Source organism: Phacochoerus africanus, chromosome 5 (genome assembly GCF_016906955.1).
Source record: "Phacochoerus africanus isolate WHEZ1 chromosome 5, ROS_Pafr_v1, whole genome shotgun sequence".
Classification (NCBI taxonomy): domain Eukaryota; kingdom Metazoa; phylum Chordata; class Mammalia; order Artiodactyla; family Suidae; genus Phacochoerus; species Phacochoerus africanus.
The window spans coordinates 107418149-107434761 of NC_062548.1; the positions used below are offsets into that span (position 1 = coordinate 107418149).

General features: G+C 37.7%; 1 protein-coding gene across 1 annotated transcript in view; it reads left to right on the forward strand.

Annotated features, from left to right (window-relative positions):
• PRKD3 (protein kinase D3) overlaps positions 1-16223 on the forward strand; it is a 91182-nt gene extending 74959 nt beyond the window's left edge. Inside the window, exons 12-18 of the mRNA XM_047782272.1 lie at positions 962-1034; positions 2043-2149; positions 8442-8603; positions 8844-8942; positions 10971-11238; positions 13728-13813; positions 15414-16223. Coding sequence (XP_047638228.1) covers positions 962-1034; positions 2043-2149; positions 8442-8603; positions 8844-8942; positions 10971-11238; positions 13728-13813; positions 15414-15587 — 969 coding nt within the window. The 3' untranslated portion in view covers positions 15588-16223. The remainder of the gene's footprint in view (positions 1-961; positions 1035-2042; positions 2150-8441; positions 8604-8843; positions 8943-10970; positions 11239-13727; positions 13814-15413) is intronic.
• The last annotated feature ends 390 nt before the right edge of the window (positions 16224-16613 follow it).

Consider the following 16613-nt stretch of genomic DNA (forward strand, 5'->3'; position numbering starts at 1 on the left):
TGGAGCGTGCCTTCCAGCAACAGTCATTATCCAAAAAAAAAAAGGAGTTCCTGCTGTGGTTCAGCAAGCTTAGAACCCAATTAGTATCCATGAGGATTCAGGTTCAATCCCTGGCTTTACTCAGTGGGTTACGCATCCTACATTGCCGTGAGCTATGGCATAGGTGGCAGATGCAGCTAGGATCCCATGTGGCTGTGGTTGGCAGCTGCAGCTGTGATTTGACCCTTAGCCTGGGAACTTTCATATACTGCAGGTGCAGCCCTAGAAAGACAAAAAGAAGGAAGGAAAGAAACAAAAGGGAAGAAGATTGAGGAGTGAATTTGAATTACAGACTTTCTCACATATACACTTTTCATCAGTCTTTCAAAATTACTCTGATCTCATTAGGAACCTTTGAGTTTTTCCTTCATATCAAAGATAGCAGATCTCCTTAATAGTAAATAAAACTTTGTTCTTATAATTTACTCTTAATAGATCTCTATTTAATAAATATACTTTTTAATTTGAAGCATTTTCCCCCCCAAAAGTCTTACAGAATACATTATCGTTGTACATTGAGTCACAGTATTAAGAGTTCCCAAGGTGGAACAACAGGATTGGTGGCGTTTCTAGGACGCTGGAATGCAGATTCAATCCTTGGCCTGGCACAGTGGTTAAGGATCCCGGCATTGCCACCCTGTGGAATAGGTTGTGACTGCAGCTCAGATCTGATTCCTGGCCAGGGAACTCCATGTGCCTTGGAGCAGCCAAAAAAGAAAAAAATAACAAAATATAAAAGTCATAGTATTGAAATTGGATTTTTTTTTAGGACATGAAAAGCCTATATTTCATTAATAACTTGATGAAGTTAGTTCACTCAATCATAAAAACTAAAATGTATTTAAGTATTTGAATGAAAAGAGTCAGAAATGTTGACATCGTTTTATAGAGGTAATAACACTGCTTACTTTTTCCTAAATAGGACATCAGTACCGTTTACCAGATTTTTGCAGATGAGGTGCTTGGTTCAGGCCAATTTGGTATCGTTTATGGAGGTAAGCAACTATAGTCATTTGCATATTATAGATAGTATGGAAATATTTGAAATTTAAAAACACCTGCCAGCTGTTAAATCTTGTCACAGTTTTGTCAAGTGTTTTTTTCCTGCAGGTTGACTTGCATACCTAGCTAAGTCCTCTTCATTATAACTGAGTATTCATTTATTAATTTAAACCTAAAACTTTATATGCCCTACTGGCTTTCCAACACAGATGGCACCATTTGTCTACTATTGGCATGAATAGTATATCAGGAATGAACACCTGAAATCTTACCCAGCTCTGTGACTTATATTGGCAAAGTCATTTAACCTCACTGTGTATTTTCATCATTTTAATGAAGCCAGTAAAACCTGAACTGCATAGCTCACAGGGTTGTTAATATTAATTAAACCTAATGTATGTAAAAGTACTTTATAAGCTATAATGCATGGTATAAAAGAAAAGTAGTGCCCTGTATAGCAAAAATTAGCATAACATTATAAATCAACTATACTTTAAAAAAAGGGGAAAAAAGTAATGTTGAACTCTTTTCATTCCTTAGTGAGACTTATAATAGTCTCCTAGTTGGCCTTTCTGCTTCAAGGCTTGCTGTCATACGTGATGTGGTTAAATCACCCTGCTGATCCCATGAACCTAAAATAAAATTAATTCATTGGTACAATGTTTCTATCTTGACAATTTCTGAAGACTAAGTCACATAGTTAACTGTCATTTATTTAATAAGGTAGATTATTTTTCAGTAAACAAGTTCATTCAAGTTTCCTGCCATTTCAGATAATGAAACTAGTTTTATTAGAGGCAACTGGTATCAGGAAAAACATGATTTATTTCTTAAAATTAAAGGTGAATGCTGGAGAAAGAAGAAAATGAGCCAAAGAAAAGAAATACAAGAGTAAATGCTTATCGGTTTCATTTTGTGAAAAACTTCCTGACAAAGCTTTTGTATTGTATGTGAGATGTCAGTTTGCTGCTTCTTTCTCTCTTGTATTTTTTTAAAAACAGGAAAACACAGAAAGACTGGAAGGGATGTGGCTATTAAAGTAATTGATAAGATGAGATTCCCCACAAAACAGGAAAGTCAACTCCGTAATGAAGTAGCTATTTTACAGGTAAAAAAAAAAAAGTTGCTTTGTATTGGTTTTAAATTTTGATAAATGGATTTATAAATCCAAGTCTCTTTAGTGTGCTTATAAGAATAAGATTTGGTTTTTGTTTTCTTTGTTTTCATTTTATGACCTTTTGGCTCAATAGGAGAGGCTGGTGAGTATCTGAAATAACTCCTTTAAGTCTTTATTATAAAGGTAAAATTAGGTTATAGTAATCTAGGAGTTACAAGGACCGCCATTATGGTAGTAGTTTGTTTAGAAAACATTTTCCTAAATAAAATCTTAAACTAAAAAAGCCCACATTTCATTCTTAATTCATCACTCCACGAGCACAAAATACTTTGATATTTCTACCACTGCATTTCCGTAGGAGGCCTCAGTTGTCTCATCATTGTGCCTATCTAGGTCTCACAGATGATGCACTTAATTGTTATAGCAATTACTATAAAAATGAAGACTGCTTAAATTGTGTACCTTTTAACAGTAGCATTTGTTATTTTATTCAAAACACTAAAGATTTAATTTTATAATAGTTTTGTCCATTAAAGTTTGTTTTAAAATATATATTGGCAACAACTTAAATCCCTTAAAATAAAATATTATGTGGTTTTATTTTCATCTACCATTTTTACCTCTTTTAGGGGTCATCTAGAAGATTAAAATTTAGCTTTATTTTTCTGAACCACATATAATTAACTTATAAAATGCAAATGTTTATTAATTCACTGTGTAGCGTTTGCATAGTATTTAGAAATCATGGTGATATAATAGTTAATGGTGTCAGAGCCCCATTTGCTTGGGGGTGAAGTTCAAGAAGACACAGCCTGTTGAACTTGCGTTTCCTTGGAGAAGAAGGTAAGAAATTTATAAATATGTCATTAATTTTACATTTATTACATTATTGGACACTGTTAATAACATTTGCTTCACTTTTTTTTTTCTTCAGGGGAGTAATGATCAAAACATTATAGTCTACAAGGTACCTGTGGTCACTTCAAGGCTGCCTGCTATAAAGCTACCTTTCAAGTAGAATATTAATAGCATTCAGACTCTGCATTAGGATTTGAATATATTGTTAGAGATCTTTTTTAATATCTAATTTTGGACTCTTCCTCGATGTCCAATTAATATGCAAAAAATAAATATTAAGGGTATATTCCTAAGGCTTGATTTCTGCTTGTCACTTTGATCACAAACACAACTCTGAACTAAATACTGAAACTTGCCTATGGATCATAACTAAATTAGGAATTTCCAGATACTGTACTATGTAAACACTTTATCATCTCATCCCTCTGGTTATTTTCATTGATATTACTTGACTGGAAATAGAATTAAATAATTGTAGTATGTCCCAAATATACTATTTTCATCTTAAATCCATTAACTTATTAGGCTAAACCAAAATCTCTTGAAAAAGGTTCCATTGCAGACACCACACTCAATAAATTGAATCTTTTTTCCCGATGATGGCCACTCTGACTTTCTTGTTGTTCTTCAAGCATGTTAGATATGATCCTGTCTTAAGGACTTTGCCTTAGCTGTTCCCTCTGCCTGGAATGCTTTCCTCCACTATCAGCACAGCATATTCCCTTATTTCTTTCAAGATTCTACCCTAATGTCATTTCCACAGTGAGGCCTTTGCATTCTATTCAGCATTAAGCCCACCCTTCTTACCCTAACTCTCCCTTACTCTAACTCTTTTTCTTTTCTCCTTAGCATTTATTACCTCCATACTAGGTAATTTTCTCATTTATCCCTATTGTCTATCTCAACTTCCTAGAATTAATAAGCTCCATGAAACAAGAGGTGTTTGTCAGTTTTGTTCACTGATGAATCCATACTACCTACCTACATAGGATGGTACTAGGCACATAGCAGATGCTTTTTATATTTATCAAATGAATGTATTTATGTGAGAAATTATCAGTAACATGTTGTTAAATTTTAAGAAACAAGTGTGGAATGATTTTATTTGTGTAACTCATTAAGGTGATGTCTACTTCACATATTTCTGTGTATGGTTATGTTATCAAAAAGGAGTCATACCTACCTGTCAACATGGCCACATCTGGGAAGCATCTGTTGGGCAGGGAAGAAATGGAGGATTTTTACTTTCATTTCATAGGGATATAGTAACATAAAGTGTTCCTTTGCTGTTGCCTGAAGAAAGTGGTAGAGTAGTGGGAGAAAAGGTGAGGCATTCTCATGGCTCCCTAAGTAAATAGGAAAATGTTCTCAGAAACTTAAGAGGAGAATTTCTAGTTTGAACATTTTGTAGCATAAATTCAGTATTTTCCCCTTCCCTTCTTGAAAGTCACTCAAAAGATAAAAAAAAAAAAAAAAGATAAACAGAAAAGCATACTATTTTTAGTAAAAATAGAAGAGTTCAGACCTACAAAATAGGTAGAAGTTTTTCCAAAAACAGTAGAGATGGACTAGGTGCATGCAGGAAGAAGCACCACAGTAAGAACTGTTTTTGCTGACACTAACCCAGACGACATCAACATTTATAAGGGAAAAATAGAGACGATACAGGGTATAGCAGATAAGCACCCTAGTAGTCCATGACAGATGAAGTAGACAAAGCAAGTAAGAACAGATGAGGTTCAAACAGTGTAAGTTAGATCTAACTATTTTATGTTGAACTTTGTACTCTGAAAACAAATAAATACCTCATTAATTTAAAAAAACAGTATAAACAGTAGTCTTTGATCTTAATGCAGTAAAGCTAGAAATAAATTATAAAATCGGAAAACAAAAGCTCCTACCACCTGAAAAATTTTTTGGCCATGATCACACCATGTGGAAGTTCCTCAGCCAAAGATTAAACATGTTTCACAGCAGGAACCTGAGCCACAGCAGTGACAATGCTGGGTCCTTAACCCACAGAGCCACCAGGTAACTCCCTGAAAAATTTTTAGGTCTTTAATAAAGCCACATCTGTGACCTGCACCTCAGCTCGAGGCAACTCTGGAGCCTTTAACCCACTGATCAAGACCAGGGATCAAACCTGTGTCTTCATGGATTCTAGTTGGGTTTCTTACCACTGATCCACGATGGGAATTCCCAAGTCTTAATTCTTGAATCATAGAGCGAAATCAGTATCTTAGTATAATTCTAAAAATACTGTATATCAGAGTTTTGGTCTATTGCTCAGAGAAAGCTTGATAACCTAAAATATTTACTCCAAAAAGAATGAAAATAGATGAATTAAGAATCCAACTCAGAGTTCCCGTCATGGTTCAGTGGTTAACGAACCCAACTAGTATCCTTGAGGACACAGGTTTGATCCCTGGCCTTGCTTAGTGGGTTAAGGATCCAGTGCTTCCATGAGCTGTGGTGTAGGTTGCAGATGAGGTTCAGATCCCATGTTGCTGTGAGTGCTACAGCTCTGATTCGACCCCTAGCCTGGAACATCCGTACGCTGCGGGTGTGGACCTAAAAAGACCCAAAAAAAAAAAAAAAGAATCCAACTCAAAAAAGTTGAAGGATGAATAATCAACATAAGAAAAACAGAAGGAGTTCCAAGTTAAGGATACATACAGCATTGTCACTTCTGTGGATTGGGTTTGATGGCCCAGAAACTTCCCCATGCCATGTGTGCAACCAAAAAAAGAGTTAACAAAGATAAAAATGGAAATTAATAAATTTAATAGGATAAATCCAAAAACTGGTTATGTAGTAGGTGGGATAACAATAAAATAAGTGGCCACCCTGATAAAAAAAAATATAAGGAAATATAAAAACACTTTGGCCTGCGTTGCTGTGGCTCTGGCGTAGGCCGGTGGCTACAGCTCTGATTGGACCCGTAGCCTGGGAACCTCCATATGCCGCGGGAGCGGCCCAAAGAAATAGCAAAAAGACAAAAAAAAAAAGAAATCTTTAAAAAAAAAAAAAAACTTTGGGGAGATGATCTCAAATACTGAAAAATAACTAAGGGAATCTTAAGACACAATTTTGTGCAACTCTTAAACTTGAAAACCTAGAGAAAATGACTAATTCTCTATGAAGGTATAGTTTACCAAAAGAGACTCCAGAGGAAATAGGACATTTAGACATATAGGAGGACTTGTTAAAAGAATTATGTCACAGGATACTTTTATTTTGTGTATGTACATCCATGTGTTTTCAGGGATGACCGTGGGGAGAAAAGACTTAGCAGGTAACTACAGCATAGGGGACAGCCAGCCATGCTTCCAGCTCTAAGTTGGTGAAAGTGATGATGTTACAGATCTTCTCCTGTTGACTGATATCATCAACCCCACTACTGTGGGTTTTTTCACTTTCATTTATCTACTTCAAGGTTGTGTCACTTTTGGAGTTCCACTGTGGTACAGTAGTTTAAGAACTGAAGTTCAGCAGCTCAGTCCCCAGCCTGCTGTGGTGGGTGGAAGGATCTGGCATTGCCACAGCTGTGGTATAGGTTGCAGCTGTGGCTCAGATTCAGTCCCTGGCCCAGGCACACCCTTATACTGTGGGTGTGGCCATTAAAAAAAAAAAAAAAAAAAAAACCTGTGTCACTGTTTATTTTGCTACTTGGAACACCATGCCATTAAACTGTTTTATGCTGTGGGAGTTCCCGTCGTGGCGCAGTGGTTAACGAATCCGACTAGGAACCACCAGGTTGCGGGTTTGGTCCCTGCCCTTGCTCAGTGGGTTAACGATCCAGCGTTGCCGTGAGCTGTGGTGTAGGTTGCAGACGCAGCTCGGATCCCGCATTGCTGTGGCTCTGGCATAGGCCGGTGGCTACAGCTCCGATTCAACCCCTAGCCTGGGAACCTCCACATGCCGCGGGAGCGGCCCAAGAAATAGCAACAACAACAACAAAAAAACTGTTTTATGCTGATTAGTAAACAGTATTCTACACTTTCTATTCATCCTCCAAACTTTTTCTTTCTTTCTTTTTTTTTTTTTTTTTTTTGCTTTTTAGGGCCGCACCTGTGGCATATGGAGGTTCCCAGGCTAGGGGTCAGATCAGAGCACCACAGCCACAGCAACACCAGATCTGAGCCCCACCTACGACCTACACCACAGCTCACGGCAACGCCAGATCCTTAACCCACTGATCGAGGCCAGGGATCGAACATGCAACCTTATGGTTCCTAGTCAGATTCATTTCTGCTGTGCCACAACAGGAACTCCTCATTTTCCAAACATGTTGAGATATTGAGCTAAAAAGTGACTAAGACACAGATGTGCTCTCAGAGAACTTACTAGGCTACTGAGTAAGATGTATATACACATAATGAGGACCATGGGATTAGTGCCGCTGCCTAGAGAGTGTAATGGCAGCTACTGCCATTGTCCAGAAGAGAGGTGATGTGGGTTAAAATTAAGGCATTAGAGTGCGAATTGAGAAATGATGGTGGACTCAGAACACATTTTAGAGATGAAGCTCAACTTCACATGGGCCAAAAAAAAAAGAGTTTGCCCTCTTGGCATAATTAGATGCCCATAGTAAGGGGAAATGTATTTCTCTTAATAGGGATTAAAAAGTTTAATCACTTGGGCAAATAATTTAAGAGCATATTTAAGATTGAATAGGGAGAATGAAATGAGATTATTGAGGATATTAAATTTTAAGCAGAAGAGTTTAGATTTATGTCCAGAAATAAAGAACCATTGAATGTTTCTGAGTATGGCTGGCTTCTCAAATTTGTTTTTGAGGAAGTTCTTTGTTTTCATTTTTACCAGTAAGATAGATTGCTCTTTTTTTTTTTTTTATTAGCAGAAACAGTGCCACATTCAGCTTTGTATTTCTCCAACCCTGTTAATCCAATAGTACTTAAGGGGGTAATGGTGGTAAAGAGCCTGAAAGCAGGAAGACCACCTCAAGGTATAATAGGAGATTGAGACTTAATATCTAACTGCCTAAAGTCAAAAGCATCTATTGAGCAAAGACCTTCACAAATAGCTCCAAAGAACCAAAGCTCTGTGTAATTGGCTAAACTTTGATTGGCAGTTGGTATCTATTCACGGGCTGCATAAAATTAGAGTGGTATGAGGAAAGTAAAAAGATGAGAAGGAAGGAAAAGTAGTAGTAATGGACAAGGGCAGCTGTATATTCGAACTGGGAAGACGTTCTTTCCCTTCCACTCTCCACTCTCCAGTACAGAATTTGGAAAATCAGAATCTGTGATCCTTTTTATTTTATTTGCTTTTATTTATTTTTCTAAGCTATTTTTTCTTTCTATGGCATTATTCCAAACAATTAATTGCAAGCACATTGTTAGATATTTGCATAATAAAACTTTACTCATGTTGGTCACATAAATATCCTGCAACTCTTCAGAATTTGCACCATCCTGGGATTGTAAACCTGGAATGTATGTTTGAAACCCCAGAACGAGTTTTTGTAGTAATGGAAAAGCTGCATGGAGATATGTTGGAAATGATTCTATCCAGTGAGAAAAGTCGACTTCCAGAACGAATTACTAAATTCATGGTCACGCAGGTATTTTAACTTTTTTTTTTTGAAACTAAAGAATATTTAAAAACTAAAAGAAATAGCAATGCTTTTACATTTCAGGATATTGTGGGAATTGTTAAGTTTGAAGAACAGAATTAACACTTTTAATTAAATTGTGATGAAGTGTAGAGGACTTATCAAATTCTTACCCATTCAAGGCGCTCAGTTGGGGTTTAGCTGTGATTTTTCTAGGCATTGAAAAAATTCTGTTTTCTTCAATAACAGATACTTGTTGCTTTGAGGAATCTACATTTTAAGAATATTGTGCACTGTGATTTAAAGCCTGAAAATGTGCTACTTGCATCAGCAGAGCCATTTCCCCAGGTGAGACATTCTTCAGCACCTTTTTAGAGTATCATTTTAAATATCTGATGACATGATTACCATGTAATAGTGAAAGGTAGTGCTGTAGGTTCAAATACATAACCATATCATAGAAATAAAGTTTCTGACTTGTACCTATTTATACCTGAATACTTGAATTCAGATTTTACTAATTATATGGTTTATTTTCATTAAGATTTTGTAGAATTAGTTACTTTTTGACTGGTTCTCAAGGAGAGTATTTTTTGCACTTTGTGCCCAGTTCACACTTCCTTGTAGGTTGGGAATGAAAAAAGAGTCAGCCTTGGTTGGTGCTTGGTGCCTAGGACATAAAACAAACTTGAGGGATAACTCTGAAATGCGAGATAATAGATTTTGGTTGAGGTATGCACCTAACTCTTCTTCTTTAGAGTACTGTATTTCAGCCAACTCTTCTTCTTTAGAGTACTGTATTTCAGACATTTTCAGCAAAACCTTGAAGGGTCAAAAAGATGCTGTAAGAGTTTGTGCAATATATATATTTTTAAGGGCCACACCTGTGGGATATGGAAGTTCCCAGGCTAGGGGTCATACTGGAGCTGCAGCTGCCAGCCTATGCCATAGACACATTAACTCCAGATCCAAGCCACATCTGCAACCAACACCACAGCTCGAGGCAACATCAGATACTTAACCCACTAAGCAAAGCCGGGGATCAAACCCACATCCTCATAGATACTAGTCGGGCTCGTTTCTGCTGAGGCACAGCTGGAACTCTCAAGAGTTGGTGCAATATTTTAAAGTGTTTCCACATATTATTTCATTTGATCTTCACAAGAATATGGGCAAAGGACTATGGGCACAGCTGAGGCTAAACTCCAGCTTTCTGACCTCCATTAGGAACAAAGGGAAAATAGTGCTTTTGGGGGTGGGGGGTCAAGTGCTAGCTATGGCCACTCTTTTTTATTTAGTTGCCAAACTGCTAGGCCATTTATCAAAATGTTAACTGAAATATGGCTTTTAATGGGGAAGGAAAAAAAAAAAGAGTTGACATTTCTATATGGTCAATAATTGTATTCTTCAAATATTCACAAGTAGCCAAATTCAATAATGACATGAACAAATATCATAAAAACATGTATGAAGACCCAACTTTGCTTTCTACTATTTGTGATACTGGTTTGTAGAGGCCAAATCCCTTTTCTCCAAATTTACCTTAAAGTTTTTAGTGAAGACATCTTGTGAGTAGACAGGCAGCAAGATAAGTGTTCTGTGCTCTCCAATCTCATTTTGCTTCCAGAACTCTCTTCCCAAAAGGGCATGGTAATGACTACAGTTCCCTCAGGTATAACTTTTTTCAAATCTGACTATCTTATTAGAAATAATTTGTTCCATAGTCATAGAAAACACTCTCATTCTTTCAAGTAATCTCTAATATGACTCTTCTGCTGGCCACATTAATGGTTATCTTTAATACACTTCAATTTCATGTGCTTGCCAATATATAGTATCCTTGGGAAGAGAGGCTCTAGAATTAAGCAAAATAAAGAGTAAGTTTTTAAATATTCTAACGTTTCATTCAACAAACATTTATTGAGTACCTTTATCCAGGCACTATGAGGCCATTGAGGATTTAAAAATGAAACATAATTCCTGCTTACAGGTGATAGAAAGTGATCTCCTTGAAAGCCAAATGATAGATCAGCACCCTCCATTTCATCAAAAAACACTAAGCACTTAGAACATCAGTCTGGTATCTGGCATTCTGGTAGCTAGAATTCAAAAGTGGTTTTTTTTGAAATGAGCACTAGCAAAGCTCTTCATGCTTTATAGTAATGGACCACAGGGTTATAAATGTATCTTCCTTTTAGGAAAAAGGTATTTTACATTTTCCCTATCTGTAATCTTTTGACATTCATAATCAATACAGTTGGCAAGTGTGTTGAAATAATCGGTATCACATTTAAGGACAGTATGTGTGTGTGTGTGTATATATATATGAGATATAGATACATAAATAACATAAAAATAACATCCTTTAATTTCCAGGTGAAGCTATGTGACTTTGGTTTTGCACGAATCATTGGTGAAAAGTCATTCAGGAGATCTGTGGTAGGAACTCCAGCATACTTAGCTCCTGAAGTTCTCAGGAGCAAAGGCTACAACCGTTCTCTAGATATGTGGTCAGTGGGAGTTATTGTCTATGTGAGCCTCAGTGGCACATTTCCTTTTAATGAAGATGAAGATATAAACGACCAAATCCAAAATGCTGCGTTTATGTACCCACCAAATCCATGGAGAGAAATTTCTGGTGAAGGTAAAAAAAAAAAGTTTTAGCTCTGTGCCCTTTAGCCTGAAAATCTTTGTGATACCAAATCACTCTGTTCTGACTTCTTGTGTTGATATTTCCCATTCACCTTCCAAATTCAACTGTTTACCAATTTTTGAGCACTATTCCTTTTACATTGTCTTTTCTGTATCTTCCTTATAGTTCCCAGGCAAGGCACCAATCCAGTATGCAATTGCCTCATTTTGAAACTACTCAAATGTCTTTTTAACTGTCCTTCCCAGTTACCACTGGCAAATTCGTCTTCAGAAAACACTACTTCCTCTGCTCCCAAGCATTTCGGCCTCTTTAACCTAGTTGCAGCTGTAGGTCTGAGATGATGGCTCAAGTTTACCTTCTTGCCTTATCTGCCACTACTGCCCTATAAAAGCCTACTTTCAACTATTTTCTGCATTTTGTTTAGGCCTTTCCCCTGCCTACCATCTCTCTTCCTTGCTGTTGAAATCCTTCCAGTCCTTCAAAGATCCCTTAACTTGTGGCTTATCTGTGAAGTCTTCCTTGAATCCCTCCTCTAAACTATGTAAGATCTACTTAGAATACTTACGGAAAAACACACCCAACTAGTAGCCTAGGTAAGATCTTTTCACAATCACTTTCTTGTCTTCAGATCTAGATTATAACCTCCCTGAATAAAGACCTGCAACTTAGGTTCTTTTGACCTGGAATGAGAACCTTTTTTCAGTTCTCTTACAGACCACTACTGAGACGCTTCATATGTTTGTTTTTCCTGCCTGGCAAAGGCTTCTGAGTTTACAACCCCTGGTTCTGTACTTATCAAGAATGATTAGTACTGATACTAATAGGAAGAGTACACCACTTAAAACATTTAACAGTCCCACAGTATTTGATAGGACCGCTGTTAAGGAATACTCTAACTTGAATTTAGCCAACCCTTAAAACAAGGGAGTCTTTTGTTTTTCCAAAAGTACCAGACATAATTATAGGGATCCGTAGTCCATTAAACTGGGAAAAGTTTGAGGAACAACATGCAAGTAGTAGGCTTATGCAGTAATGAACAGAGCTAACTGAAGAAATACATGTGAGGGTTTGGAGATGTTACTAAAGTCATCTAGAGCTTCTTTGGACAGTGTAGTCTGCAGACTTCTTATATCAGAATCACTTGGTTTATAAGAAGAAAACCCCCTGGCCCTACCCCAGAGATTCAAACTCACCAGTTGGAATGTTACCAAGGAAGGCTTTTTTAATAAGTACATCGTGTGATTCTGATGTACATGGTGGACCACCATTTAAGGAACAATGGATAAAAGTTAGAAGTATTTAAAATATGGAAAGTTCATAATTGATATACTTATGGAAAATCTTTGCTAGTTTGGTGGAATATAGAAGAGAAACAAATGCTATACTGTAAGTCTTTCATTTGGCTCATCCTTAGATCCAGGCCTTAGTATCAATTGGTTATGTATGGCTCTTGTCAGTGTGTAGTCATATGGTTGCTTTGGTTTTGCAGTTGGCCCATTTCTCCAAATAACTGGATAAAATATGTATGCCAAGATCTCACTACATACACCAAAATACCATGAACTTATTTTCTTACCTGTGTATGAACTTTTTTTTTTGTCTTTTTGCTATTTCTTTGGGCCGCTCCCGCAGCATATGGAGGTTCCCAGGCTAGGGGTCAAATTGGAGCTGTAGCCACGCCTACGCCAGAGCCACAGCAACGCGGGATCCGAGCCGCGTCTGCAACCTACACCACAGCTCACGGCAACGCCGGATCATTAACCCACTGAGCAAGGGCAGGGACCGAACCCGCAACCTCATGGTTCCTAGTCGGATTCGTTAACCACTGCGCCACGACGGGAACTCCCTGAACTTTTGATAGTAAGTTACCACCTCACTCTAACCACATCTATAGAAGCAAGGCCATGGCTTTGGCTACTTTTCCAGACCAGGCCCAAGATAGAGAACAACATGGCATCATTGGAGAAAGAAAAAACAAACAGACAAAATCAGCCTGTAATCAGAGTCTGTTTTAACTAATTTTTTAAAATAATAGTTAATATTTAGCACTTATGTGCTAAGCACCATTCTAAGCCATTTCATCTTCTTGACAACCTTGTTTTACAGATGAGGAAACTGAAGCACAGTATAGCTTAGAAAGTGACCCTATGTCACACACGTCACACACACAAATGGCAAGAACGACTTCAGCTCAGGCATGCTGGCTCCAGTCTGTACTTTTAGTCTGTACTCTATACGGCCTCCTTAATAAATCAGTTACACTATAAATTTAATAAACATTTATGGGTCACTAACATGTTAAAGGCCATGTACTTGAGAAGCAAAAAAATCCTGAATCCTATATTCCTATGGATTGAGCTACCTTCCAAGCAGAGTCACTTTTTGGATGCTCTGCACCCTCAAATCCATGTACCTGATTTTGTCTTTTCCCTTAGCAATTGACTTGATAAATAACCTACTGATTTTGTCTTTTCCCTTAGCAATTGACTTGATAAATAACCTACTGCAAGTGAAGATGAGAAAACGTTACAGTGTGGACAAATCTCTTAGTCATCCCTGGCTACAGGTAAAACAAAAACAAAAACATCTCTCTCTTTGGTGATCCTCATTGTAGCAGTTCCTGGTGATTTGTCTTACTTAATGAAATGACTCTTTTTTTTTTTTTTTGTCTTTTTAGGGCCATACCCACGCCCTATGGAGGTTCCCAGGCCAGGGGTTGAATTGGGGCTGTAGCCTCTGGCCTACGCTAGAACCACAGCAACAGGGGATCCGAGCCCGCATCTGCAACCTACACCACAGCTCACAGCAACACTGGATCCTTAACCCACTGAGCAAGGCCAGAGATCGAACCCACAAACAACCTCATGGTTCCTAGTCAGATTTGTTTCCACTGCACCACGACAGGAACTCCTTAATGAAATCACTCTTAAGATCAACAGATTCTACATGTCTTAGAATAATGTAAATGTTCTTCAGTGATTAATTTGTACTGTGGCTGAATCTCTACAAGTGCTGCAGGGATACCATTCAAATGCAGAAGTGATAGGCAGTTAAAAGTCCAAAGAACTGAAAGCAGTAATTTAGTCTTAAATAGGGCCTTACAGTGTTCACTTCACCTTTTTGTAAGAGGAGCATGACACATTATGTTGTCAAATATATTTTACTTTTGGAGTTCCCATTGTGGCTTAGCTGTAACAAACCCAACTAGTATCCATGAAGACGAGGGTTCGATCACTAGCCCCACTCAATGCATTAAGGATCTGTCACTGCTGTCAGCTGAAGAGCAGCCTCAGCTCAGATCTGGTGTGGCTGTGTGCTGTAGGCCCGCAGCTGCAGCTCTGATTTGATCCCTAGCCTGGGAACTTCCATGTTTTTTTGTTTGGCTTTGTTTTACTTTTATAATGTCCACTAAAAGGTTTTGTTTATTTGTTTGCATTGTCAAGATCAGATGTGCCAGATCGGACTTGTCAAAAGATATCCCCACAAGCTTCAAAGTAAAGAAAGAAGCTTTAGAAACTATTTTAAAGGGAATGAGGGATAAAGGTAACTTCGAAACAATTGTAACTGTACTAAGCCTCAGCAGTTGTTAAATTATCCTGAAAATGCATTCTAAACATTTTCCCTAACTTTGAGGAGTAAGGTATAGGCCTCTCATTATATAAACAAAATAGTTTAGTGGTTGTTATTACCTAAGGCAAAACTACTTTCTTCATTTAACGTGAAAAAGTATCTTTAACACTGCCTTTTTTTTTTTTTTTTTTTTTGGTCTTTTTAGGGTTGCACCCACGACATACCGAGGTTCCCAGGCTAGGGGCTGAATCAGAGCTACAGCTGCCAGCCTATACACCACAACCACAGCAACTTGGGATCTGAGCCTCATCTGTGACCTACACCACAGCTCATGGCAATGCTGGATCCTTAACCCACTGAGTGAGGCCAGGGATTGAACCTGCCTCCTAAGGGATGCTAGTCAGATTCATTTCTGCTGCACCAAGACAGTAACTCTGAACATAGCTAACTTAAAATATTACAAATAGAACTTACTTACAGTACATACTTAGGAGTAGGGGTTGTCAATTATGACTAGAGTACTGAGCAAAAAAAAAAAAAGGTTGACAGTATTTTGTTTCTTTCATGGTTCATAAACACTTTCCTTTCTTTTCTAGGACTATCAGACTTGGCTTGACCTTAGAGAATTTGAAACTCGCATTGGTGAACGTTACATTACACACGAAAGTGATGATGCCCGTTGGGAAATACATGCTTACACACACAACCTTGTATACCCAAAGCACTTCATTATGGCTCCCAATCCAGATGACATGGAAGAAGATCCTTAATTATCAATGAGCTAATAACTTCATTAAGGAAGGATTTCATGTTATGGACTGATATTTTGCTGCATAAGTGTTGTTCTCTGTAGATTTGTCATCTGAAAGGATGCAAAGACATGAGGAAATACGATAAGGAAACAGTGACACCAATACTGTAGTTCATAATGAGTAGGTACAAGAGGGGAAACTGAGTAATAAAAACATAATGGAACCCAAGGTGAAGCTTTTCATAAATTTTTATAGCATAAGCAATAACTGGTTTTTGTATTTTTTCCTAATTGTCCATTTTAGTACAATAGTAGCACCTAGTTATCTATCTTCCCTTTCCTATTCTTACGTTATTTTTTTAAAAGGCAGAAAAGTCAATCTAGAGTCCAGTTACTGCATAGCTTGACCAAATCATACAAGAGTTACAAGGTTGATTTCTAAACAGATTTGCGCTTAAGTGCTGAGAGGCTACCAGCATGCCTTTCCTATAAACATTTATTTAACTGGCCATAGAGACATTGAGGGGGGTTTTCCTAGACCCCACGAAAGGGAGTCTAGGAAAACCCTGCTGCTCTACCTTTTTTAGGTCAGTCAAGACTCCAAAACGGTGATCCCTACCCTTTTTGCAGTTGAAATTCTCAATATGCTCTTCAGCCTCTTAAGATAATTTGGAACTAATGTACAGGACCAGGAGTAGGGACTGCTGATCTAAGTGCTGAGTTGTTATGTATGTTTTCTTATAGCTCAACTCGCTGCTAAATACTCATGTTCCTATTGACGCCGTTGTGATGCCACAATTGGATTCTCACATTTGGGGGTATAGATCTGAACTCTGATTACACAATTTATCTTTACACAGGGCTGAATAATTTGGGAAAGAAAATTAAATATATGCTAAAAGTAAGGCCAGTGCAGAGTCAGTTAATGCTATAGGAAAGAATAATAAACTGTACTTTTTCCTTCCCTGAGCTTGAAAGAAGGCTCTACTGGATGCTTACTGGAATATTTTTAAATCAATTATTTTAAGCGGTTTGGGGAAGTGGG